Source organism: Spea bombifrons, chromosome 10 (genome assembly GCF_027358695.1).
Source record: "Spea bombifrons isolate aSpeBom1 chromosome 10, aSpeBom1.2.pri, whole genome shotgun sequence".
In the NCBI taxonomy this organism is placed as follows: domain Eukaryota; kingdom Metazoa; phylum Chordata; class Amphibia; order Anura; family Pelobatidae; genus Spea; species Spea bombifrons.
This window is the reverse complement of record NC_071096.1, coordinates 1,651,274-1,678,387: the sequence shown is the minus strand read 5'-3', so window position 1 is coordinate 1,678,387 and position 27,114 is coordinate 1,651,274. Positions and strand designations below refer to the sequence as shown.

Here is a 27,114-nt window from a genome sequence, read left to right as displayed (position 1 = left end):
GTTTCTTGGAAACCTTTGTTCAATGAAATGCTTTTGCTTTGTTTTTCGAGTATCGGCAATTTAGACTTCGTGGTCTTGGTCATCATCGCCCTCCATTCCTAATGTAATTCCTGACCAAGCACAAGTCTTCTACTAACAATGGCTCCCAAGTCGTCACCGTTGGGCTGGACCTCTGTCTGTAGATGGTCGAAGCTCAAGTTTTGGGGATTTTGTGTAAAAATGAATTATTGGTTGACGAACTTTCTTCCAACATAGTGATTTCTATGGCAAGACCCAGTTCCCCCGCCATACAGTAGGGTTTATGTAGGCTTGAAGGTTCCTTATTGAAGGTTGAGTTCCTCTGAAATATCTCCCAACATCTTTATCAACTTTCCTCTTCTAGTGGGTAAAAAAATATCTGATTTCTGAAATTTCTTTTTGAAATTCCTATTTTTCTGTGAAATCATGAAGAATATGGTAATGTTCAAAAACGGCCGTAGCTCCAACCACACGTCCTCTGGACTGAAATATTAAATTTCCTGCACCCTTAACCCTTGGGCCATCATGACCTCATATCATAAATCTATGGCTTTCTAACGTTAAAGGTCAACTTCTGATAATGGGGAAAAAAAAAAATCTAATTTTGAGCAAATACAGGCTGGAAGATTATTCATTGAATGTGGAGTTGTTCCAAAATGTCACCTAATATTGAGTTCAACATCTCTGCTCTTCTACCAGTGAGTGGGAAGTACAAATGAGATTTCTTTTTGAAATGTCTACTCTTCTATCGAAGAGTCAAGGAGAGGCCGCCATAGACAAGAATACGGCAATGTTCAAAATGGCCGACGCTTAAGCCACGCGTGCCGTTGACCAATGCCGGCCTGGAATGTAAAGTTCCTTGGATTCTTCACCCAATGAGGCCATCGTGACCTCATACCACAAATCTATGACTTTCTAATATGAAATGTCAAATTCTAATAATAGAAAAAAAATATATATAATTTCGAGCGAATAAACCCAAGGTCTAAGCCGCTGCGTGGAGATTCTTTCGGAATGCGTTATTTGTTTTCATCTTCAGCGCAGAATGTTTGAGAATCTTAATTTGATCCCAAGCTCATCCTTTTGATCTGTGCGTTGCCTCCTTTCCTCCGATCGGAATGACTTCCTCTTTATTCTTTGTTACTTTCCCCGGTTAAATCACTCAACAGTCGCCATCCATCTCCATGGCTGAGAAGGGTATAGTGAGGTCATCGTATTGACTCGTCTTAATCAAACCTGTAGACAATTTGTCCGGTGAAAAGTGATAAACTGCATTTCTTAAATCACCGATGGCCGAGTCGGCTCGCTGTGTAATTATTTCGATCTCGGGCTCTGTCCTCGTTCACTCCGCTCTTCGCTCGTAGATAATAGAATATAGATTGTGCGATTGCCGACAAAGTCCTCGCGCTTCTATCTTTGGCTTTATCTCTATGAAATTCTATCAAATTCTCGTAATGCGTGGAAACAAAGCGGAGGAGGGCCGCGTGTGAATATTTTTGCTGCCCCCGAGTTCGGCCATTGAACTAAGTAATCGGGGTCCCGGAGCTGTAAACTTTTGTCAAAATGACGTTAAATTGATGGGGAAACAGGAAGATTAAAGGGGTTACACATTTTCTATGAATTAATTATTGTTTCCTTCTATTTTAATGAGGAAAGAGCTGTCAGGACGTATCATGATCCAGACATCATCTGCTGCTTGGTGCATTCGATACAATATATATGAATTTACATAGAAACCCAGAACCTGACGGCAGATCGGCCCCACCGGCCCCCGTCTAGTCGCCCGTTTCTCCTGCTGTAACGACTCAAACCTTAATCAGTCGTTGGTCTCGTCTTAGATTCAGGAGCCGTATGTCTATCCCATGCATGTTTAATACCCTGACTGTACTACCCTCTACCACCCCTGCTGGGAGGCTGCTCCACTTATCTACCACCCTCTCAGGTTAAACTTGCTTCCGTTCCATCTCAGTCTCTGACCCTCCAGTGTTAGATTCAGGTCTCTTGTTGTAACTTTTCTCCTCCTTTAAAATAAATTCCCTCCTGTTCTTTGTTAAACCCCTCTATGTAGTTAACTATCCCTCTCTCACCCCCTCCTCTTTCTCTGCTCTCCCCATCTCTCTCTTTCCCATCCCCTCTCTCTCTCCTCTCCCCATCTCTCTCTCTCATCCCCTCTTTTTCTGCTCTCCCCATCTTGCTCTCCCATCCCCTCTTTCTCTGCTCTCCCCATCTCTCTCTCTCCCTTCCTCTCTCTCTCTCTTCTCTCCCCATCTCTCTCTCTCATCCCCTCTTTCTCTGCTCTCCCCATCTCTCTCTCTCCCTTCCTCTCTCTCTCTCTTCTCTCCCCATCTCTCTCTCTCATCCCCTCTTTCTCTGCTCTCCCCATCTCTCTCTCTCCCTTCCTCTCTCTCTCTCCCCCAGGCTGGAAATGCTGAGATCCCTTAGTCTTTCCTGATCATCCTCGTCCTACCATACATACTTGTACTGGCCCCACTCACACTCACTTTGGCAGATTGTGCTCCTCTCACACATTTAGAACTTTTCATTTTCCGCCCCGCGAAGTGCTTGGCCACATAACGCAGAGCACTTAACGCGCTCTCTGAGCAGATCTCCCGTCCGCCGGCTCTCGGTGTAAACGGCAAATGGATCGAAAAAGCAACAGCGCTTTAATAATTCAGAAACGCCTTTTGATTTGAGCGCCGACGCGGCGAGGAGTAATTAAACTATTCGTGTTTCTCTGTAAATACTAAAAAAAACCTCCAACGCGACCGCTCTCTGACTCCCCACCGGATCCGGGGAATCGACGGTTTACACAGATTTAGCTTCTTTAGCTATTTACCAAACCGGCTGGTCCTGGGGGTTAAATCTAATCCTATAAATGAATGGAATTAGAATGTTTTACTTCGACTAAAACTATAGATTAACCTCCGCCCGATACATTAATATAACCAGGAGGATCGGGGGGGAATAAATCCACGTTTATATCACAGATACGTCGTTTAGAGTAATTATCATTAGAGATGTTTCTATGTATAAATATTTCAGGATTTTTTAGAAATGTAAATAATCCCGTTATTGGTAAAAGTGATATAAAAAAGGGAATGGAGGTCATATGGGAAGGGATTACGTAACCGGATCCCACACGTGCCGGCGGGAGTGGATTTGGGATCCACCGCATGCATCGTCGGATTATATTCGGGTCGTATTATCGCCTAGCCGTGAATTTAAACATGAATTTGGGGATTATAACGATGTAATTAGATTTTTATGGCGGACGGCACTAGGGTTCAGGATTCCCTCCGCGTGAGTTGATTGGTTGACCACGTTCTCCAAATCGACCTATCACAAGGCAGTGTCTTGGTTGACCTCCCAGGTGAAGAGTTGGCCGCGCTCCTCAAAAGCAGCGCTCCCTCTAAGGCGACTAAACTGAAACTTTCAGATAAAAAGAACTTTTTAACCGTCTCCACGCTGCAGTCCGGGGCCGAGACCTGAATTGGGGATACGGACATCTTTCTGAAGCACCGAGAATCCCAAATCCCAACCCCAGTCTCTACAGGGTTAATTCCACTAGCTGTTCCTTGGTGGTAATTATCTCCACGTAATTATGTAATTATATCTCTTATAAATATTCATTTTCTTTGCTAACAAAAGTTTCTTCTGTTCTCAGACTCCACAAGATGCCGATTGATGCTTTTCCCCCTCCTATAAAACCTCAATTAATAATGAATAGAAATTCCTGTGAAGACGCGCGGCGTTATTACAGCTCGGTGCTTTAGAACACGGTATATTCTATAAGTTAGCGGCAATATGACGTCACTGCAATGAAGGCTCACGGAGTGTGCGTTGGGTCATACCGCAACCATGCATGCGTGAAAAGTGCTTCCAAAGACCAAAGAGGAGGAAGGGAGCTGCAGCTGCAGAGCTGCAGCTTCTAACTCAGGTAATTGATTTGTAGCATTGGCTCGGACCAAACCTTATTGCAACTGTGTGTTAAAAAACCCAAGAAAATGATCACGTGACTAAAAAGGGGCAACGAACAAAAAGTTCAGGACTAAAGGTCCAAATTTTAGAGAAAAAAATTCAGAGAAATTTTGGATTGCCGGTTTGTTTATTTTGATCCTTTTTTCCTTTTTGGAATTTTGATTTTAAAACGACTCAATAAAAATAATAATTATTATTATTATTATTATTATTGTTATTATTATTATTATTCATTATGAAAACAAATGGATAGAAAATCTCCCTTGGAAAAATCCAGAGCGGCCAGCGATGGTCCGCGGTCTCATCTCCTTGGGCCGGTTAAGTCAGAAGTTAAATGGCTTCTCTAATCGGAGGTCTGAAGTTTCATATTGAAGTTTGATACAATCCATACATTTTTAATAACAATGTTACAAGGTGCAATGCAACATCTGAAATGGCAAATTACCAAGTTGCCGTGGGCCACCTTTATTACCCAATAAACACCGGCTCGAGAGTTGAAATATTAAATAATATTATTGATGACAAATAATACCATATAAGGACTTAATGGACTTCGTACTGCATTAGCACTGAATGACATCACATGAAACACACACATGCCTTTAAGTCCTTGTGCTGGTGACGTCACTAAATTACGATCACATGATCAGGCAATGGAGCAATCTGATTGGCTGCCAACTTTTTATTTCATCGAGAAACAGTTAAAAAAAAAAGCCGGTTTTCTCTCTCTGTAAGAAGCAAGGTGAGTCAAAGCCCACAATAATTACAGGCAGTAAAGCGCGGTGATAAACGCGCTCTCGGGAATATTTACAGAAAGAACTAATGATTTCTTCCCGATCGGTTAATAAATTAACTTTCCGATCGATTCGGTTACGATGCAAAGTATGGAAAGACCGCGAGCCGCTCCGGCAGGGACGGAGAGCGTCTTATTTCGCAGCCATGATTTATTGGCCTGATTAGCGGCTCATAAACAATTTAAAATACAACTCTAATTAGTTTTTTGGGAAGAAAAGGAGGCCGCGCTTTACTTTTCTAACTGTGCGCTTTTTAATTAAATCTGAATGTCGCACTAAATTTAAAGTGTTTTATCGCCTCTCCAGCTCGCGCATGCGTTTTACGACAAGATGCTGAGCGGAGGCGCAGAGATGCGTTTCTTTGGGGGGGGGGTTGTAATTATTTCAGTTCCCACCATGTCCTTCGTAGCGGGAATCTCCATGCCCTTGTGGTGCTGAACATGCGCGGCTTATATCATGAAGCCCTGCGACAGGGATCCAGCGCCTGAGATCAGTAGGATGAGTTATTAGGGGCAGGTGGAGAAAGAAAATGCCAGCTTTCATGGGATAACCTGATAAAATATTCCGTTTATGATAAAGGACGTTACGACAAGACGCCATAATCTAAAACCAGAGGATCAGAGGCTTTTACGGAATGGAAGGAAGTTTTGCGTTGCTGAGAGGGTGGTAGATAAGTGGAACAGCCTCCCAGCAGAAGCGGTAGAGGGTAATACAGTGAGGGGATTAAACATGCATGGGATAGACATACGGCTCCTGAATCTAAGTCGAGACCGACGACTGATTTAGGTTTGAGTCTATACTCTAAGGTGACTAGATGGGGGGCCGAATGGGGGCCGATCTGCCGGCGGGTTCTATGTCTGCAAATGAACACATATATTAAGACTTGACGTAAAGCCCAATAGTCTTCCATTAGGCGTTCCGTCCAACCTTTTTCTCCTTGAAGAGGTTAAGCCGTTTGGATCCTTCGATGGCTGGCGGTGATTAAATATAAAAGTTGTCCACTTTTGCTTTTAAAGTGAATTACAAATATATTCTGATGTACTTAGTCGTGTAATTTAATCAGCTAATGTGCACATCTGTTTTACAACTTATAAAATGCCTCTTCCCGAAGTTGGCCACAACATACAGAATATGGCTCTGTTCATCTGGGGATTTCAGTTCATTACGATATATTTCAATAAATTAAAGTTCCCGGCTAGCAGAAGCCACGGTTTCCAAAAATAAATAAATAAAAAAAACCCCTCGGGCTGGGAGTTATTAGAAAATTTTGCTTAAAAAAAAAGTATCCCGGAATCCTGAGAGAAGACAATAATATATCGATCTGATATCGTAAGAATACAGAGTCCCGAATCATTTCCAACGAGGCGGAAACGGAAGCCGGAGCGTTACAATGTATCAAAGTGTGTTAAAAACATAAATAATCCGATACATTGTAATATATATGATATATGATGGATACGATGTAACATGATCTAACGTGCTGCCTATGGGCACAGAGTGTCTGGGTATGACGGGTAACATTGTAGCAAAGAAGTTATTATTTTTATTATTATTATTAAGTATTATTGGGTTTCCCAACCAATCAAATGCAGAGATGTCATTTAAAGGGGAAGCATCCCATCCAGTGACGCATTAGTGTGGATTAGATGGGCCAAGTTGTTCTTTTCTGCCATGATCATTGAATGCATCGATATGATTGTATAGAAGATGCTAAAGGAAGCAACCAAGCCTCCTAAAAACATCAATAAAGGAAGTGATGTTCCTTATGACATCATACCTGGATGTTTGAGTGGTGGGAAGCTGCCCTTGAGTCTTTCCAGGGAATGGGGCAAGTCCAGGTGCTTGCCAGGAGCTAATTACCCCAGGAAAACTGACTATTCCAGCTGCCAAGACCCCCAGAAACCATATAACACAACACCCCATCTGATAACAGCCCACCCAACGTTCTTATATAATAAATAATAACACCCTCTTACTCCTAGAAAGTCCATTGGACTGAGATGTTAGTGGCGCTGAGACCCCTATGCAGAAAAACACCAGCGACGAGGGGACCTAAAAATCTAGATATTTAAATGAGAAATCAAAGAGACGTCGAGTCATATACATAGACATGATATTTATTTAGCCCCATTTATCCCCAGCAGCTAAAAGGTTAAACATTTCTAAGATAATATCGGTTTTTCTTTTAGCAAGTGGTGTTTTCTTTCATTTTATTTTTTTGTTGTTTTTTTTTTCTCACGGTTTCGCAGCTGCCAAGGCGCGTGAATAACAATATTGTTAATGTTATCAGCGAAGGAATGTCAGCTCCGTCTTTAGAAGAAACGAATTAAATGAGGAATCTCAATTGACGGCTTTAATGATCATTTTGGGTTTGATGACAGGCAGTGAAAGTATTCTATTAGCGCGGCGCGGTGACTCTAGATTAACGGATTCAGGTTCTTTCATTATTTAAAGAATTTTACAATCCGGAGGCTTCTCTTGCCCCTCCCCCCCAAAAAAAATACATTTATAAAAACTTAGAGTTTTTGTGAGATTTTTTTCTGTGATTGTTTGGGGAATGAAGTTTTTTTTCGCTCGTGGAAAATCTTTTCTTTGTTTTCTGAGACGTCGCGATTGATTGAGATGCTTTTCAGAAAAGGGAAGGGAGATTTGGAAGAGTTTGGAAGAGGCATTTCAATTAAATTCCTGTTTCTGAGGACGGCAGTCAAGATGTTCTCCAAACATTTGGGGAAAATCAGAAAAATTCATCATCTGATCAAATTACCTGAAAAGATCAGAAAACTCTGAAATAGAATTATGACCTTTACAGATCTGCGAGCAGGTCAGGCCCACCAGGCCCGTCTAGTCGCCCGTCTCTCCTGCTGTAAAGACTCAAACCCTAATCAGTCGTTGGTCTCGTCTTAGATTCAGGAGCCGTATGTCTATCCCATGCATGTTTAATACCCTCACTGTATTACCCTCTACCATTTCTGCTGGGAGGCTGTTCCACTTATCTATCACTCTCTCAGGTCTCCAAGGCTATCCATCTCAAACCAAAAGGCAAGGATTTTGCCCTTAAAAAAGTTGTCAGTACTGACCGTCTCCTTCCAGCTTCGTATAAAAACCCCACAAACGTCTGTGAATCCCATTCTGCAGGGGAGGGCAGTACAGATAGCGCCCCCCCCCAAAGATCGGTTTGTGAACAGAGGTGGCTTAGCTTAGTGCCGGGGGACCCAAACACCCCATCTTTTCCGGGACACTGTACATTGCTGGCCACGTAGCCAGAGGAACACCATTGGGTGCATGGAGGTTTGGAGTTGGGTCCAACAGGGTAATAATGAGGGTGTTTTACCAGCTCATGGGGCGACCCATTAAGAAAGAAACATTGTAGCACCCGTTACATAGTTACATAGTTACATAGTTACATAGTTATAGTTACATAGTTACATAGTTATAGTTACATAGTTACACGTGTGTAAGAATGTTTTATCACATGTACCCCATTCAACTCTTTAAGAAGGGGCAGCCCAAAATGTTTACACCATCACTGTAGGAAGCCAGGCTCGGACTGGCCATTTGGCCCGATAGAGCCGGACACTTGCCGATGTGCGTCTGCCAGCCGGAGTATGAAAACCATATCCACCTAGAGGCCGCTCATACATCATCCGGTGGCCAATGGCCTTAAAGTGCCAGGACCAGTTAGTGATCCCCAGTCCTTGATCATTTCAAGAGGAAATGCTATTATTTATGTATATAAATATACAATCTATACATCATATATACCGTATAGAGAATGTCTGTCATTTACTGAAATTCCATTTAATTCTCATTCATTCGATTCGTCTCATTCTGCTTCTTCCCGCTTCGTCACAACAAACCAGACGGGCGACTAATATCTGTCTCGGCCGACGTCCAGCCGCGCGCAGGGGTGTCACTTTTATACCCCAAACCCGCGAGTTTCATTTAAAACGCGACTTAAGAAATTTATAAAAAGTAATCTCAGAGTGGAAATTAGAAATCAAGCCCTCGAAAAGAAAAGAAAAAAAAAGTAAAAAAGGATAACACAAAAGAAATATTACTGTCCACTTTCTAAATCAATATAACAGCGCTACGCGACAGAATTACCATGGTAACTCGAGCACGAAAGAATAAAGCAATTCTTATTATTTGAAAATAAAATCACAGCCCGGAGGCGCGAGTTTTATTACCAGTGTTGATAGATCAGCGGCTTGTATTTATATGAAATATTGCTTTCAAATCAGTCATTTCGTGATTGTACAAATTTCAGCAAGTAACTAGAAAAAAAAAAAAAAAAAAAAAATACGGAGGCTCCTTTTATTGCCGCGGTTTTTATTTGTATTTAAAGAAAAAGGCAATTTGGTTTTTTTTTGTTGTTTTTTTTTATGAAAACCTCGGAGGAGGCGGCCTGCACGTTTGGAGTGACTTTAGCGAAATGTATTTTCTGGGCTTTTCTGAAATGTAATTTATATATAATCTCTTTTTATTTGGTGATAGGCCTGATATATGTGAAGAGGAGGCTACTTGGAGGCCAGAAATCAAAGCTGGGGGGTTGGGGAGGACTAATTCTCTCAGAGGTTATTCTGCTGCGTGGATTTAGCAACATATGAGGATTTGGTTTACAAGAAAAAAAATGAGGTGATTTTTTTTACTTTTTATTTAATAAATTTAGATTTATGAATTAGTTTAATTTGATATCGATTACACTTATACATTCCAGCGATGTCATACACAAAGGCAGTGAATGCATTTTAGGCAAACCCCCCTCCGTTTTCCATGACCCCTCAGTGCATCAGAATCCTCCAGACAGCCCAAGCAGGAAGTTGTAAGCCACGTCCTGTTCTCTCCCTCCCGTCAGCCCAAGCAGGAAGTTGCAAGCCGCTTCCTGTTCTCTCCCTCTCGTCAGCCCAAGCAGGAAGTTGTAAGCCACTTCCTGTTCTCTCCGTTCGTCAGCCCAAGCAGGAAGTTGTAAGCCCCTTCCTGTTCTCTCCCTACGTCAGCCTGAGCAGGAAGTTGTAAGCCGCTTCCTGTTATCTCCCTTCATCAGCCCAAGCAGGAAGTTGGAAGCTGCTTCCCGTTCTCTCCCCGCATTGTTTTAGCGGACGCCGCATGAGCCTCTAGCACTAGAGATTGTTTCCAGCCGCGCAGGTCCTTCCGTAACGCTATTATCACAGATATCTCAGGGCGACGGGGAGATTTATACCCTGTGACGGGGCAGCAAGATGGCGGCTCTCGCGTATAACGCAACAGGAAGTAACAGAGGAGGTTTATAGTAATACTTCCTGTATGAAAATGAATTAAAAGCCCGGTTAATATGTTTTATATAGCGTTAGGATGTGTTGATTATTTGGGCCAGTCCTGTTTTCTAGCGGCAGGAAATATCGTTTTGGGATTGTTGAAGCCGGTGAGATTTATCGTCTCGGTGATCTTTGCCGAGCGCGCGTTTGGTTCCAGGAGAAGGAGAAGTCGGAGGCGAGGTAATCATTTAGCGTTTTGCAGCCCCTCGCGGAGAGTCGGATTTTTTTTTCCGGCCATTATTTCCTTTGAAGAATTAACTTTGATTGACTAATCACTACAGGATTTGGGGCAAAATGATTCAAGATCTGCAAACACTCCAGGATCTCTGCCAGTTTAATACAGTCCACAGGAATCTGATTATTTAAATTTAGATGATTTCAGTAAAGACTCCGAAAATAACACATTACCGACAGGCTTGATTAGTGACAAATGACATTAATATTAATCTTACGTCGGCCCCCGTCGGCCCGTTCCTCCTGCTGTAACGACTCAAACCTTAATCAGTCGTTGGTCTCGTCTTCAGGAGCCGTCTGTCTATCCCATACATGTTCAATACCCTCACTATATTACCCTCTACCACCTCTGCTGGGAAGCTGTTCCTTGCATTCACCACCATCGACATAAAAAAAAAACAGTTTTAGACTTTTTTTTTCTTTTTTCTGAAAACACCAAATTTCCTACACATTCCAAACCAGCGGCAGGGGATCCATCCGTCTGTAACGATACAAGTCCCTTTGTGACGGTTCGCCTTCTTCAATAGTATAGTTGGAATTCTTTTTTTTTTATTTTTTATTTATTTTAATGAAATTTACAGAGGAAAAAAAATAAAAGAGCGTTGGGAACGACGATGTGAGCGACTCGGCGCGGCCAGCAGACAAAGAGTGAAGCTTTTAGGGACGGAGCAGCAGGTGATCTGCTCTCTTCTGCAAATCCTAATGTTTCTAAAAGCCACTCTTCCGTTCCCTGTAATTGGGCATCGGTAGTTAATGCGGAGTATCGACTCCATTACACGCTTCTCTACATCTTCTATCACTAATGCCAATTGCATCACCTTGTCCATTTACCATATTGCTTAGCCAATAGCTGCTAAAAGCAATCCAAATCATGAATCATATAGGGGGGAACTTTTAGCAAGACGCGGCCGCCGAAGGAGACAATTTACGGTCGAGTTAATCCGGGTACATTAGCGAGACGTGGATTCGGGAAGACAGACCGATTTATGCTCCCTGCGCTCCTCGGCGTTATCGCCTCGGAGAGACGAACGAAGGGGGTGAAACCGACCGAAGGGCGCCCCTCTCTAAACCAGGAGTCCGTTGGAACGGGGCAGGTCAATGGGGCGGTGGGTCATCAGCAGACACCCAACGACATGGCAGGGTCCTTTAATATGGGGGGGCAATAGCTATACCCCTGTCTGTATCTGGGCTTCTGCCATTATGAGGTATAGGAGGATGCGGGGGGGTGGGGGGTTGTGGGAATTAAAGTGTCATGGAAGGAACCCCAAAACAATGGCAGCCAAATGGTTCCAACAAGGAAGCTCACAATGTATCCACCCCCGGCAGGAAGCTTTCTTCTCGCTAAAAGCCCCAGGTGGGCCGTAAATCTTACCACCAGCGTCAGATAATGAGGGTTATCTGTAAACACCAATTCTGGTGCAAAGTGGTAAAAAATGTGCAATCGCCATAGCAACCAATGAATGGAATTTTCCTGATCCAACGTGTCACTTCATAAAACGTCATTAATAAAAAGGCAGAGATTACTGTTTATTAGAAGAAGAAACAGATTTTGAGGGTCTCAGCGCGTCAACAGTTAAAGCTTTTTATGAACGAGGGCCGCAGCGGGCAATCAATATATTGATATCTTAAGGACTTTTATTTTTGTCTAAGTAACTACAAGCATTTCTATTCTGGACTTGAGTGCTTTTTATTTCATCGTAATAAAGGAATAGATAAATCACGGGTTTCTCTCTTTTTTCCATTTGATGTTTTTCTATAGCATTCAGATGTTTGATTATCCTTTCTCTCTTTCTCTCTCTCTCTCTCTCTTGCTTTCTTCCTTTTACTTTTTCTCTTTCTCTCTCTTTCTCTCTTCTTCTGTTTCTCTCTCTGTTTCTTTTTTTCTTCCTTTTCTTCCTTCTTTCTTTCTCTCGTTCTCTTTTTCTTTCTTTCTTTCTTTCTTTCTTTCTTTCTTTATTTCTTTCTCTCTCTTTCTTTCTCCCTCTCTCTCTCTATCTCTCTCTCTCGTTCTCTTTCCTTTTCTCTCTCTCTCTTTCCTTTTCTTTCTCGCTCGCTTTCTCTCTTTCAGGGTTAAGTTGAATATTTTAAAGGAACACTCCAAAAAGTAACAAATGGATAATTACTCGTAACACAGCTTTATGTTATTAAAGTTATCTAATAACGGGGCAGACATATTGCTCATTAGCCAGACCTCACATGAGGCGGTTTTATTAAAGTGATGACTGGTGGGATTTATTGAAGCCACCACTGATACCCCAGAGGGCTCCATTTACTTGAAATCTATGCCTGAGCATGAGTTATAACTTTATCATGGAACAAGAGGCCGTCATCTAAAACTAGAGGTTTAGACGGAATGATAGGAAGCTTTACTGAGAGAGTGGTAGATAAGTGGAGCAGCCTCCCAGCAGAGGTGGTAGAGGGTAATACAGTGAGGGTATTAAACATGCATGGGATAGACAAACGGCTCCTGAATCTAAGACGAGACCAACGACTGATTAGGGTTTGAGTCTTTACAGACTAGATGGGCCGGATGGGGCCGAGCTGCTGGCATGTTTCTTTATACCCACCTTTTACAGCTGGTGACTTTCTAGAACTAAATGCCCCTGGAACTCTTCAAATATTAACCCTTTAATATCCAGTTTAAAAATCTGCCCTGAGACTGGGGTGAAATCGCTGGGAATCTGCCCATTCTCCCCGAGACTTCGCTGCATTAGGAAGTCTGACTCAACACCGACTCTAATAATGTCCATAAAACTAATTATAATAAAGATAAATAATGGGCTGAAATTAAAGTTTACATCTCGCTGAAAAGCATCCACGAGTAACAGCTTTAACTGACTGATGCTTCGTTAAATATTCACGAGAAGCATTATTTATTCATAAAAGGAGTAAAATCTTTGGCACCGCGGCCAAATAAATAAAAACATTCCGTTTACAAACATTCTGCGTTTCACAAACAATATCATTTCATTCCGTTTAACCCCCGAGTAACGGAATCGCCGGACTCAGGAATTCATTATTTAACGGATTTTCCTAACAACTTTTTTTTTCTGTTGGAAATATTCGCCATGCGGTTACGGCACTAAATGCACAACGCAAGTTGTTTTACCGCCTGTAACCTCGGCCTACTCCTTCTCGATCATCGACGTAGATTTAGCTTTTAATATTTAATGCGACACATAGCAGGAGGCAGAAAAATTCATAGAAACCCAGAACCTGCCGGCAGATCGGCCCCCATCCGGCCCCCGTCTAGTCGCCCGCTTCTCCAGCTGTAAAGACTCAAACCTTAATCAGTCGTTGGTCTTGTCTTAGATTCAGGAGCCGTATGTCTATCCAATGCATGTTTAATACCCTCACTGCATCAGCCTCTACCACTTCTGCTGGGAGGCCGTTCCAGGCTTTCATAGTCTTTCCTATTTCCTATCTGGCCCTGCCTGCAAACCTATCAAAACCTATCCAAGTGTCATAAGTACAATGCCTGAGGAGGAGAGCTAAGAAGTTCCAAAAACATGCAATTACTATTTATTGTTTTATATGGCACCATCATATTCCGTAGCGCTGTACAATGGGTAGACAGGACAGGACAAGCAGTATATAACACAACAATTTAACTTACAGAAACAACAGGTGAGGAGGGCCCGGCGCACAGGAGCTTACAATTTAACACAACTTTAAAGTCATCAAGTTTACCAAATTTACTATTTTTTTTAGATATTGCCAAATGTGTTCAAGAGATGATTAAATCTTTCAGAATTCAGTGAAACTTTTTTGGAACCAAATTTATTAACAGAACAAGATACTTAGTTGATCAAAAGGTCTGAGAGGCCAGTGATCCCCATGAAGAAAGGGCATCCAAGGTCTCGGAAGCCTACATGGCTCTAAGTCTTGTTTCATGAATACCACGGCCATTTGACCATCAAAAATGACTAAAAAATGTTATTTATGGGGGGAAATCTCAATTTTGATTCCCAAGGATCTCTTCTATAGGGAGAATGTCTCATATTGAGAGTTTAGCTCTCAGGTGAGATGTCGGGGCAGTCTATTGGACACGGAGGATTGAGCTTTGGGGACAGAACAGAAAGAACTGTCCAACTTCTGAAAATATTGGCATGAGAAGAAAATGAAATCCATAATATTGTTTGTTTAATAAGCCTCTTAACCACCTCTCGGCAACGAGCCTAATCCATCAAAACATTAGTAACGGTGGCTCATCGACACGACGATCGATCCGCAGAAACGGGGGACGGAAAAGTCTTCTCCCAATCAATTACAATATTCGGAGTTCATTTAATTGACGAGGCGGAACTTCGGGGATTGAGTTCTGCATTTACAAGGAAATATTAAGTCCACCGGAAATCACATCTTGTGGGTATTTTTTTATAAAAAAATTGAGATTTTAAAAATTGTTCTCCAAATTCTAACTGGAAATTGATGGGAGGCCGTGCCAATCGTCTGGGAGGACAGAAAGGGGCGCCCGGGATATATTTGATGTCATACGTCGGGGATTGTTAGACTATGAGACCTCCTTGTTCTCTTCTTTTGTTGCGTTCTTTTAGTTCTGTCTTCTCTATAAAGAAAAGTTCAGACGATAAATTTCTACTATGAAAGCCGCCATCTTGGTAGGGGAATTTTCTCATAATGCCTCACTTCGGTTATGTCATTTTCTATACTAATATCCGCCTTCATCGCCTAACTGAGGGTCATCGGCCCCAAAGCAAGGCCTGGAAACTTTGTAACACTTTGGGAATTTTCCTGAAGAATACCAAAGGTTCTACTTCTTCTCTATTTAAACTAAGAAGTCTACTTGAAATGTGAACGAGACAATTCAAGTCTTAATTTTTGTTTGGGACTTGATTGTTTGAATTTGAAACATATTCCCAGACCCCATAGATGTTACTATTATGGCATTTAAATGAAAAGATGTTTTCCAGTCGATTAACGGGAAGCAAAATCCATTGCTGACGCCAATTAAAAAATGTAAAAATATATATATTTATTTCCGACAAATCTCTGCGCCGACCTCAGATTTACAACGTATGTCATTCTTTATGTGAATTACTGTAAAATCCTGCGAATAATTTAGTATGAAGGTCGGGGGATGAGTAGGGCTGTACATATAAAGCCTATGATATTGGACATAGTATGATTTTTTGGTTTGGGTCAAAATCAGACAAGTTTATCGTTCAAAATCCTAAAATATGGCCTTTTGAGTTCGAGTGGCAACTTTGTAGCATTTGGCCTTTTCATTGCGTGCAGAGGTTCATGGATGCTTCACTGCTCTCTGGCACTTAAAGGGTTAAACTAATTATTATCCATATTATGTCTCTGCTGATTCCTTACTTATGACTCCGGGAGGATCAGTAGAGGCAGAAAAATTAGATAAGGAATCATTTTTAATATTCTGTGTAAGCTGCAGCTTTAAGATGAAACCCACAGAGCTGACAGTCAACGGGTCCATGACATTAGGTTACGGCAAAACCATGTGACTGTTGGCTTCAGTGAATGACAAAAATGACAACTTTTTACCCATAAAAATGTTTGTATTGAAAGCACCTTGATATTTGCAGCTCAGATGAAATATTTAGGGAACGATATATTGACGACATTTCATTTTTTAAACTCTAGAATGAATTATTCGGGGGATAAAGAGGATCATTTCGTGTTAAAAGCACTTTGCGTGTTACTTTAGGAGACCTCTAGGGGTGGGGGAGTCTGATTTTACTATCCAAGACCCCTATTAGCCCTGCAAATGCCCATGAAGGATTCCCATCCAAATTCTCTGAATGTTACAAGAGTGAGAAGAGTCAGCCCCCCCCCGTTGGTTGTTACAATGTAACAAAAAACTTGAAACTATTGTTATTTCTTCAGGATATTATGTTATGTATCGAATTGTGACATCATTAATGTCAAAAGTCATCGAGCATTTACTGGACCTCACCAATAATGCAAAACCATGGCCAGTCCTGGGGTTCCTAGTGCCCCCGGTGCCCTAGTGCCCCCGGGCAACCTCATGGAGATGCCCCCTGACCAGCTAAGTGCCCAGAGCAGCCGGCTCAGTATAAACCCATCCGGCCCCCGTCGGCCCCCATCTAGTCACCAGTTTTTAGTTGGTCTCGTCTTAGATTCAGGAGCCGTATGTCTATCCCATACATGTTTAATACCCTCACTGTATTAACCTCTACCACTTCTGCTGGGAGGCTGTTCCACTTATCTACCACCCTGAGAAATTGCTTTCTAACATTAATGATCCCCTTCCTCTCTTTTCTGAAAAGTTCTCATCCAGAGCGATAGGCAATGAAAATATAATTATTAAACTTCTATTATTTATTATTTTTCTTGCCTACACGGTGATCCGTTCACTCGGAGAGCCGGCACATCTGTCAAAGTCGACGCAGGTTATTAAACCACTTAACAAAAAGGTTGGTTAGAAACACATTTAGGTTAATGCATTATTCTCCGCTGTCTCGTTTTTAATTTTCACGAAACCAGCAATCTCGTCGATTAACCCACTCCCTATCAATTACCCCTCCCCCGCTGGCTACGGATATGCTTTTAGCCGCTCGGTAGCTTTATCAGTCGTTGGTCTCGTCTTAGATTCAGGAGCCGTATGTCTATCCCATGCATGTTTAATACCCTCACTGTGTTACCATTTACCACTTCTGCTGGGAGGCTGTTCCACTTATCTACTACCCTCATAGTAAAGTAACATTTCCTTCCATTCTATCTAAGCCTCTAGTTTTAGATTACGGCCTCTTGTTCCATTAATGTCACCAAACTTCCGACTTTAACGTCATTCCTCTTAGGAAAGAATGTTCGGCCGCTTAGAAAGACCTCACAAGTCTCCTCCTAAACATACAATACAGGAGGAGGCTGGCGGAGGCTTCGCTCTATCTGCCGAACCTGAGATACGCAGACATATGTCAGACCTACAGATTAACCCCGCGCATGTACTGTGAATACCCTTCTGCACAGAGCCTATGATCCCCTATGTGAAGCAGAATCTGCCGGCAGATCGGCCCCATTCGGCCCCCGTCAAACCTCTGGTCTCGTCTTAGATTCAGGAACCGTATGTCTATCCCGTGCATGTTTAATAACCTCACTGTATTACCCTCTACCACCTCTGCTGGGAGGCTGTTCCACTTATCTACCATCTGCTCACTAAAGCGAAAACAGAATCTGACAGCTTTACCACAATAAAGAAAATATGGAGATTTTCAGTCATGCAGATGATACGAAACAACCAATTTTTTTCGGCACTCTTCTTTGGGGAGGAATGAGGCAATACGAAGACATTATCACCTGTCACTTTTCACGCGCTCCAGGGTGCCGAAAACCATGCGCTTCGTACGTCCCGGGGTAAACGTGGAACACATTTTGGAGCAAAGTCATTGCTCCGTATTTAATAAAGACCCCCCTACAAAAAGAAAGTTTTCTGGAAAAGGGGCTGCATTGAACGCTCCAGAATTTTATTCGCCGCGCTTTAATAAATCTCCCTCTTTGTTTGCCGGACGAGAAGATAAAACCAGGAGAAGAACAACAAAAATGCTTAAGCAGGAATGGCGTAGAGAAACGAGACGGTCGGCGCATACATATTCATTTAGCAGGCATTTGCATATATATTGAACATCTATAATGCATTAAGTAGCCGGCTAAAGAGCCTAATCCCACGTACCGTCCTCCTTGTCTAGAACCATCATCTCAGGGACGGAGGCTGGGGGGCTCTGCCGCTCGGACCGCCTCCACTCGGAGCGCAGGAGGGGGAATTAGTCCTTGGGAGACGCAGACGTATCGCACGGTGCAACGGGCAGCCCGCCGGCCACCGGAGAGCGGGGCTCTAATTACCAAGTTGTCCAGCTTTTAACCTCGACGACTCTCGGCTTGAATTTCATTCCCAAGGAAAGCGCTTTGACGACACAAAAGCAATGTCACCCACTTTAGAGCCGTCAGCGGCCAAAACCGCACTTAGCGAGAGAGAGAGAGAGCGAGAGAGAGAAAGAGAGCGAGAGAGAGAGAGAGCGAGAGACAGAGAGAGAGAGAGAGAGAGAGACAGAGAGAGACAGAGAGAGACAGAGAGAGAGAGACAGAGAGACAGAGAGAGAGAGAGACAGAGAGACAGAGAGACAGAGAGAGAGAGAGCGAGAGAGAGAGAGAGAGAGAGAGAGACAGAGAGAGAGAGAGAGAAAGAAGAGAAAGGAATCGGAGGCTGCTGCTTCTCCCTCGCAGCGTCCTGAAACTGTTCGATTTCCCCAGCAGAATCCGTCTCAACGCGATCGCAGCTTCTCGGAACTCCGTGACATTGAGTTTACTAAATTCTTCTTCCTCCCTTGGATGCGATCAGCGTTTGAATAACAAAAAAGAAAAGAAAAAAAATAAAGAGCGAGAGAGCGAGAGAGAGAGAGAGAGCGGGGGAAGCGTGTGTGCGTAGCCGGAGCTGCTCTCCTGTTCTCCAGCTTTGTACTCATGCTACTGAATAAATGCTCGCACTTCGCCTGAAAACCTTTTTCTTTTTTTTCCCGTCACGTTTTTTTTTTTTTTTTTTAATGGGGAATTTAAACCTTCCCAGCTCGCCAGCGCCATCTGCAGGCCACCGGCCGCACCGCACCCTCTATCGCGGACGAGTGCGGCTTTAGTGACGTTCCGGTCTAAACATCGAATGTTTTATTTGTATTACTGGAAATAATTGATATTGTAGCAGCGGAATGTTACAAAGTATAACACGGCAACGCTTATACGTTCACATCTTCAATGGCCGGCGATTGTGACATCATCTGCGGCGGGTGAACCCAAAATATTATCATTATTATCATTATTATGTGAAGTAATTACCGATGATGCGCAGATTAAGGTTTCTTTCATAGGACTTTTGGGATAGGAGTTAATAGGGAGAAGCTTAAGACGGAACCCTACAGATAATGGTCCGTCCAGGCACCGTCATCATCATTAACTGAGACCTTGTTGGACCTTCTGGTAGGCAACGTACCATTAAACCAAAGTAATGACCTCTTGCCCCCAAGAGCCACATACTCAGGATAGCATTCAGCACTTTGAGCAGCCGTGCAAAACTTTAATGTTTTCACTAAATGTTCACGAGAAAGATCTAAACGTTCCGTCTGGATTACAACCCTCAACGTCCGCACGGACAGCTCGAGTAAAGAGATGGGGTCTTTTGGGTTAATTTGGGGTTAAATACCATTAGATCTTAAGATGAGTTTAAATGGTTTTGGCTGAGGTTTTGAGGATATTTGCACTTCTGGTGCATAGTGGAGCAGTCACCATGGAAACGATGGAACGTTCCCGGTAATTGCTCCAGTTGTGTCATTATCATTCTTTATACATAACCTTCTATGTATCTTTTCCCTGTTAGGGACGTAAAAAATGCGTACGTGAAAGGACTGCGTTTTAAGGATTTTGGGGATTTCACTGGAGAACCATCCTCTTCAAAAGACTGCACCACCTGTGCAAAAGCAGGGATATGATTTAAAACCTGCGCAGCTTTGGTCCTCTGGGGAGGTGGTCTGACACGCGCGGGATGGCTCCTAATAACTCTCCACAAAGCCTGAAGCATGAAAGAGATTGTATTTTCGAAAAGGGTCCAGTTTCCGATTAGGGGCCCCCGGAGATGAGGCTTCCGATCATTAATGAACGTCTCCTTGGCATTCGGTTCAAAGGAGACCAGAAACATCTGGTCAAAAAGATCGGAGGCTCTAATGTGGCAAATCATGGGTTAATCAATATTTCACCATAAATTTGGTGGAAACGTATGCATGTTTGGCCATGGACATACTCCACATGGCTCCTCCGGCGTGACACACGGGATGGAGTACAGAAACTGGAGAGTTCCTGGTAAGTTTGTTCCTAGTAAGACGCGTCAGACAACGGCCAACTCCTTCAAAACCCCTCTGCTGGCCCAGGAAGAAGACATTATCCAGATAAAGGGTCTTCTAGACCCTCATCGGTTCTTGATCCGACCAATATTGATGTTGGCAAAACATCTCAACTAAAGAATCTTCACCCCGTTATAACTCCCCATCAGCGAAACATTCATGAACGCAGGTGAAGCACGGCGATACACGAACATTCTCACCCCCTCTGCTACAGACTCACTATATAAAAACGGATGATGCCTGACACAACAACAGACATTTTTCTGCAAAACACTAGGGATTTGGTAAAAGTAAAGTGTAGCAGAAAACAATAAGCATTAACCGTAGAGACTGTTTGCTCTTCTCCTGTTTTTGTGTAAATAAATTCACGCCGCGCCACGGGGTTCCGCTGCCATTCGTTGGACTTCAGCTTAAGCAGCTTTCATGGGAAACGGTTCATTTTATTTTTGCCATTAACGGGACGGACTCCGTACCTCGATTTTTTACTCTTAATATTTTTTTTATTTGGTGAACTCTTCATGAATTTTACTGATCGCGAACTAGCTTTGTGTTGGAATGAGGGCAACCGGGCCACATCACACTTCTTACCATCCCTGATCACATATTATCCTTGGCCGTTGGTTTGATTATAGTCCACCAATGATGTCATTTTACAATTTTGTTGGACTGAGGTTTTCAATGTTCTGGAAAGGAGAGAATTGTGGAAATTGAGCCATAAATCCATGTTTTAACACTTTTTCTTTGGTGAGGGGCATCTGGGTGTAGGGTAGTTTTGCCTTAATCTTGGCACGTATCTGCATGACCTCATTTTCCAGGGATTTTCCATCATGGCGCTGGAGACCCCTTATCAGGTCTTCAGGAGTGAGAAGAGGAACGTTCGGAGGGAGCCATCACGCTTGGCTGTGAGCATTACCCACCTATACAAAAGAGCCTGCTCTTAGCCAATAGGAGATAAGCAGGGTGGAGAGTCCAAATCTCATTGGTCACAAATATTTCACCAACATCTCCAGCTCTCATTCCTAGTCTGTAACTCATACGCTAGATATGTATTTAACACACATGGTGACATTTCTCCATCCCGAGGAGCATCCGGGAGAGAGAGGGAGAAAACTACCCAAAAAAGGGTATTTGAGTAGAGGACAGAATATAATTGACTACTTTTTTTTGGTAACCTTTTCAGCACTTTTGGATAATGCTCATCATTTACATCCCAGAAGCTTGTCGTAGGCCGGCCGCCAGAGGATATTGTCCAAAAAGCCCTAAATGACCCGTTTAAACCCAATGAAAGCCATTTTGGAAGAGACCGGAACGCCAGGGACCTCGCTTCCCCCTCTTTTTTTCAAAAAGCGTCAGTAAGAAAGATACTTTGGGTTTTAAATATTATTTAATTGAATTTTTAATTTAACCAAAAAATTATTTTCGAATGTAAATCTTAATAAAACGCGGGTGGGTATTTTCGTGCGTTTGTTTCTGTGCAGTGAAGGGGTTAAGTTGAGCGCTGGCTTCACTCTATAAAAGTAACTAATCGTGTGGTTACTGCCCCCATGTATCACTAAAAGCCAGCCTGACAGCGTTACGATTATCGTAATAACTCAAATATTTTCTCATAAAGATTGCTCTACCCCCAAAAAAATACTTCTGCCAAGTTCAGCTCTACTGAGCAGCGGATTTTCTTAATATGGTCCCTTTATAAAGAAATAACAATTTGTAACAATTTGTAACAATGTCTCAATTCTCTTTTCCAGAAGATTTTCTACAAACAATTAAAGCGCCGGGAAGCCGGAGAAGCCTCCATTAGAGGCCCAAAGGGTCTTAAAAGCACCTGTTTGCATAAAGATATGACATCTGTCAATAATGGGTTAATTTTTAAAGAAACAGTAACCTTTTTTCTCCTTTTAAATTACCGATATTGCATAAAAATGAACCATTCTGTAGCTAATAGTAAGAGTTAGGAAATCATATTGGGTTGAAAATAATAATAAATAAATTACTTTAATTCTCCAGAAACCTCTCAAGTAAAATATTATTTTCTAAATGAAGACTTTAGTATTTCTTAGTTTAATGACAGAATAAAAAGAATTGTTAATTAATCTCAGAAATAATTGTTAAATTATCTACTATTTTTTGTAAATTATTTTTATTTTTATTTATTTATTTATTGTTTTATGTAGCGCTATCATATTCCATAGCGCTGTACAATGGGATTGTGGTTCTGATTAGCTAAAGACTACATAATCTACAGACTGCCACTGCCAATACTCTCAGCCAACTGTCCAATCAGGCAGATAGTATTAGGAAACACCGGTGATTTTTAACAATTTTGTAATTCATTTCCATTTAAAAAAATAAATAAATAAATAAATAAAGAGAAGATTTAGATTTCTCCAACCTGATGAATTCTAGTTTTAGAATCCGTGTCTCCTTCCCAAACCGATGCTTGAAGTTCATTCCAGGTCCGGACCCCGGAACGGCCAACTATTGGACCAATTAGACGTTAAATGAATAGGGAGGAGATTGGGGGCTTTAATGAAATAAAGTAACTATTTTATTTCCATTTTATTGCTTCGAGACAAAAAAAAGCCAAGGGATATCCGTGAAAAAGTTTTATACCCGCTTTTAAAACTTTATTAGCGGTGATGAAGCCTCTGTGCGCGTTTCGGTTCTTTTATCTCGTAAGACAATAAGAAACAATGTATCCGAGCCCCCCCGGGCTGGGTAAATACCCCGTGTACAGACAGGTGGCAGGGGTCACTTCTTTTGACCTCTCCAATCCCAGTATTTACAATCAATACCCACTTAGCCAAACGTCTTTGTCAAGGAAAAGGTTTCACCATCGCCGGCGCGTCTTCTTCCAGACATCAGCATTGTTTTGACTGCTTTGAGATTCTAAGCTTACTATAAAAATAATATATATATATATGAGTGACCCCCGTCAGACTTCACGTGGCTTATGACTTGCGCGCTCGCTCGGAAGACCCCCCGCCGTCCCCTTGACAATCATTGCAGAAAGTTTCTTAGCATTACATGGCCTTAAGCGATAGATGCTGAAAATGTCACTTACTCCGACGTGATTAAAGCGGCCTCCACGCATAAAAGTATTGATCAGCGGAGCCTGAAATCTTTTAAAGTCATTTCATCAAAATGAAAAATACACCACTTAAAACAGAATCTCCAATTATGCTGCAGAGCGTCAGGGATGGAGGCTCCCGCGTGTATATATATATACTGTATATACTGTACATATCTATATATATCTATATACTGTATATATATCAGGGATGGAGGCTCTCCATGTGTATATATATACTGTATATACTGTACATATCTCTATACTGTATATATATCAGGGATGGAGGCTCTCCCGCGTGTATATATATACTGTATATATATATCAGGGGTGGAGGCTCTCCGCGTGTATATATATATACTGTATATATATCAGGGATGGAGGCTCTCCCGCGTGTATATATATACTGTATATATATCAGGGATGGAGGCTCTCCCGCGTGTATATATATACTGTATATATATCAGGGGTGGAGGCTCTCCGCGTGTATATATATATACTGTATATATATCAGGGATGGAGGCTCTCCGCGTGTATATATATACTGTATATATATCAGGGGTGGAGGCTCTCCCGCGTGTATATATATACTGTATATATATCAGGGGTGGAGGCTCTCCGCGTGTATATATATATACTGTATATATATCAGGGATGGAGGCTCTCCACGTATATATATATATACTGTATATATATCAGGGATGGAGGCTCTCCGCGTGTATATATATACTGTATATATATCAGGGGTGGAGGCTCTCCCGCGTGTATATATATACTGTATATATATCAGGGGTGGAGGCTCTCCGCGTGTATATATATATACTGTATATATATCAGGGATGGAGGCTCTCCGCGTGTATATATATACTGTATATATATCAGGGGTGGAGGCTCTCCGCGTGTATATATATACTGTATATACTGTACATATCTATATATATCTATATACTGTATATATATCAGGGATGGAGGCTCTCCCGCGTGTATATATACTGTATATACTGTATATATCTATATATATCTATAGACTGTATATATATATCGGGGGTTGGGGTCAGCTGGCACTGAATGAAGAGGTGCAGGCAGCGTCCTCTAGGTCAGCGTCAGGCCGGTTCCTGTCTCATTTATTACCCATTGGTCGTAACAAATACAGTGAAAGGTATCTCACTAATGGCTACTGAAACACCCAAAACCCTCAGCCAAAACCAGCTTTGGATAGCAGGAATTGTAGTCCAGCCAGTTGTGGTTTAACCCCCCCGTTGTGGAGATAATCCAGGATCGTTATCGATGTTAACGTTAGTAACAGAATCATGGGGCAGATAGCGTACCGGTGCGTTACGTGGCCGAGAAGACTCTACGATCCCTTCTCCAGTCTCAATGATGGGGTCTCATTAAATAAAATGACCCTAAAATGTATGGAAATTCCGGTTTTTAATGGCGGCCATGGCGGTTGGCCGGGATGAACGTCACTTATTGTGTTATTAAAGACGATGAGGCTCCGTGTTGATTTGGAAAGCCCGTCTTGCTCCGTATGTTAAGTCTTATGTTCGATGCTACATGGGGAAACGTTTGAGTCCTCTCGTCACGCGACGTGTTGGCCATATCCACGAGGACACGGAAATCCACAGAGCCTTTGAGGCCACGGAGCATAAATCCCTTCTAACGGGTTTAATCATTGGTTACGTTCCTAAACGTAGAGAATAATCGTTAAAATAGCTTTCCCGCCTTTCCCGCCTATACGCTTGGGTCGCGTATCAGGAACAAGTTGGATGCTAAAGGGAAAAGAGATGGAATTGTCAGGAATGTCCGTTCGGTCGTCATGGTGACTGCACCACTATTTCAGCAGAATTGGGTTTTTTTTTATAACTCTCATAGGGGGAATGAGGGTGTTTTTGGATGGCATGCCCCATATCTGGGAGGAAAAAAACCCCATAATGGCGAACTTTTTGGATTTCATCCCATAAATGAACCTCCTGCCGTCACATAGTTACAAAAGAAGTTATACGACGGCCTCTTTACTAAAGACAACTCCAAAGAAGTGCGAGAATGACAGGCGCTGGAGGACCCGGTCACCGTTATTCTTGGGGAATCGCGGTGCCGGAGCCATCAGGTCCCTTCGCCCCCCCCCCCGAGTGTATTTTTTAGAATGTTTCGTTCCGAAATGTATCAACCCCCAGAAGGAGACCCAGACAGCGGCCGACCGCTAGACGTTAGAAGGTAGAAGTTTTGTTTTGGGATTGAAGAGACAGGAAAGCACCGCAAAGGCTACAAATGGACTAATCATTGCTAATTGCTGCCGTTTTAATGGAGATCAATGTCAGACATCTGGCCAGCCATTAGCCCGATTTACCGGCCGCGATAGAGACCTCTCTCTTTTTTTTCTGCCGGAGATGGATTGGGGAGATTTTAAGCAAAGTGCTCGTTCCGACACCGATCCCACCGATTCCTCTTTATTTCTTTCGTTTTAAGTATTTCGAGGGATTCGCCCCCCGCCAGCTGTCAGTCTGCACTATTAACCCTTTGCTGTCCAGGAGGCCAGGACCTCGGTGGTGTTTTGGAGACCTCGTCGCATTTAAGCGATTCCTAAACTCTCTATTTTGTCGCGACGTCCAAGTTTTTGACTCCGATCGCCTCCCGTATATAAGCCGATATATAAACTCGTTTATTGCATTTTCTGCACAGCCCTGCTATATACAACATGCTCTATAATGCTCCCCAAAAAATCTCTAATTCACCCCAAAAAAGCAAAACCCTTAGGCATACCCCGGCTGGGGGTTAGGCGTCTCAGAACTTCCCTGATTACCGTTCCGTTGAAGTCGTTTCTTTTTTTTTGCATCTCTGGCAACATACGTGCAGACAGCCCCGAAACTTCCCTCCTGCCCGCTATACCCCTCGCACGGCGTCTCGCTGCAGCCCGGAGATGTTTTCTGAGATACGAGGGGGCTGGTGGGGGATCGGCGGGGGGCCGGGGGACGCGCTGGCAGCATACAGATACCGGCGGAGACAGCGATGCGAAGCGGAGGACGGATCGCAGTGAGACGGGGAGGCCGGTCTGCTGCAGTCTCACCCGCGTTCACTTCCTAGAGATGTCACACAACGCAGGTGATCTCCCAGCCGCTCTACGAGACGTCTCGCATGCACGCCTTCTCTCTCGTTTTCACCATGCCGGGGGGGGGGGTCTACGGTACAAACGGCGACAACGCGGAGACACGAGCTGAATAAACAGCGGAGACACTCACCTTCCTCTTTGTCCAGGACCATTGTCAGCGAGCTGGGAGCGAGTTGGAGAGACGGCGGTCCCCGGCAGCGGCAGTCGGCAGGGGAAGGACGCGGTTCTGGGAACGCAGACTATGCAGCCGGTCGTCCTCTTTGCCAACGAGCCAGCGATAATTGCTCGATTAGGCGACTTTTTAACCTAGATGGCACCGAGCTCGGATTACATTTAGGACTTGTCGGTGTCGGCGGCTTGACCCCCCCCTTTTGTATCTGACACAATCGCAGAAACTAAGCCTGCAGTTTGAGAGGGGATGAGGTCGGCTGCTTCTCCGTCTCTCGGCTCCTTCAGTTCTTCAGCGGGCGGAATGAGATTCGTCTTAATGTAATCGTAGGCGAGAGCTCGTAACCTTTCCCGTTCCGGCTTCACGGACTCCTAAAGTGCGTATCGTCTAAATTCACTCTCTAAACCCGACACGATGTTCTGGGAAGAAGAAGGGGAGGAAAAAGAAATCTAAGAAGCTTGTGCTGTAAGCAAACGCGTTCGCTGCCTCTCTCTCTCTCTCGATTTCTGAGCTGTGAGCTCTCCCGCTGCTGTATAAATGCTTGCAGATCCCAGGGACCCTAACATC

General features: G+C 43.1%; 1 protein-coding gene across 2 annotated transcripts in view; it reads right to left on the bottom strand.

Moving 5' to 3' along the window:
* Positions 1 to 26,563, bottom strand: part of LMO1 (LIM domain only 1) — a 52,467-nt gene extending 25,904 nt beyond the window's left edge. The window contains exon 1 of one of the 2 annotated variants that reach the window (XM_053449001.1): positions 26,509 to 26,563. In XM_053449001.1, the coding sequence (XP_053304976.1) occupies positions 26,509 to 26,530 (22 nt within the window). In that variant the 5' untranslated portion in view covers positions 26,531 to 26,563. Of the gene's footprint in view, positions 1 to 17,990; positions 18,281 to 26,508 lie in introns of those variants that run through there. The other variant, XM_053449000.1, reaches the window with a different exon arrangement.
* Positions 26,564 to 27,114: the final 551 nt, after the last annotated feature.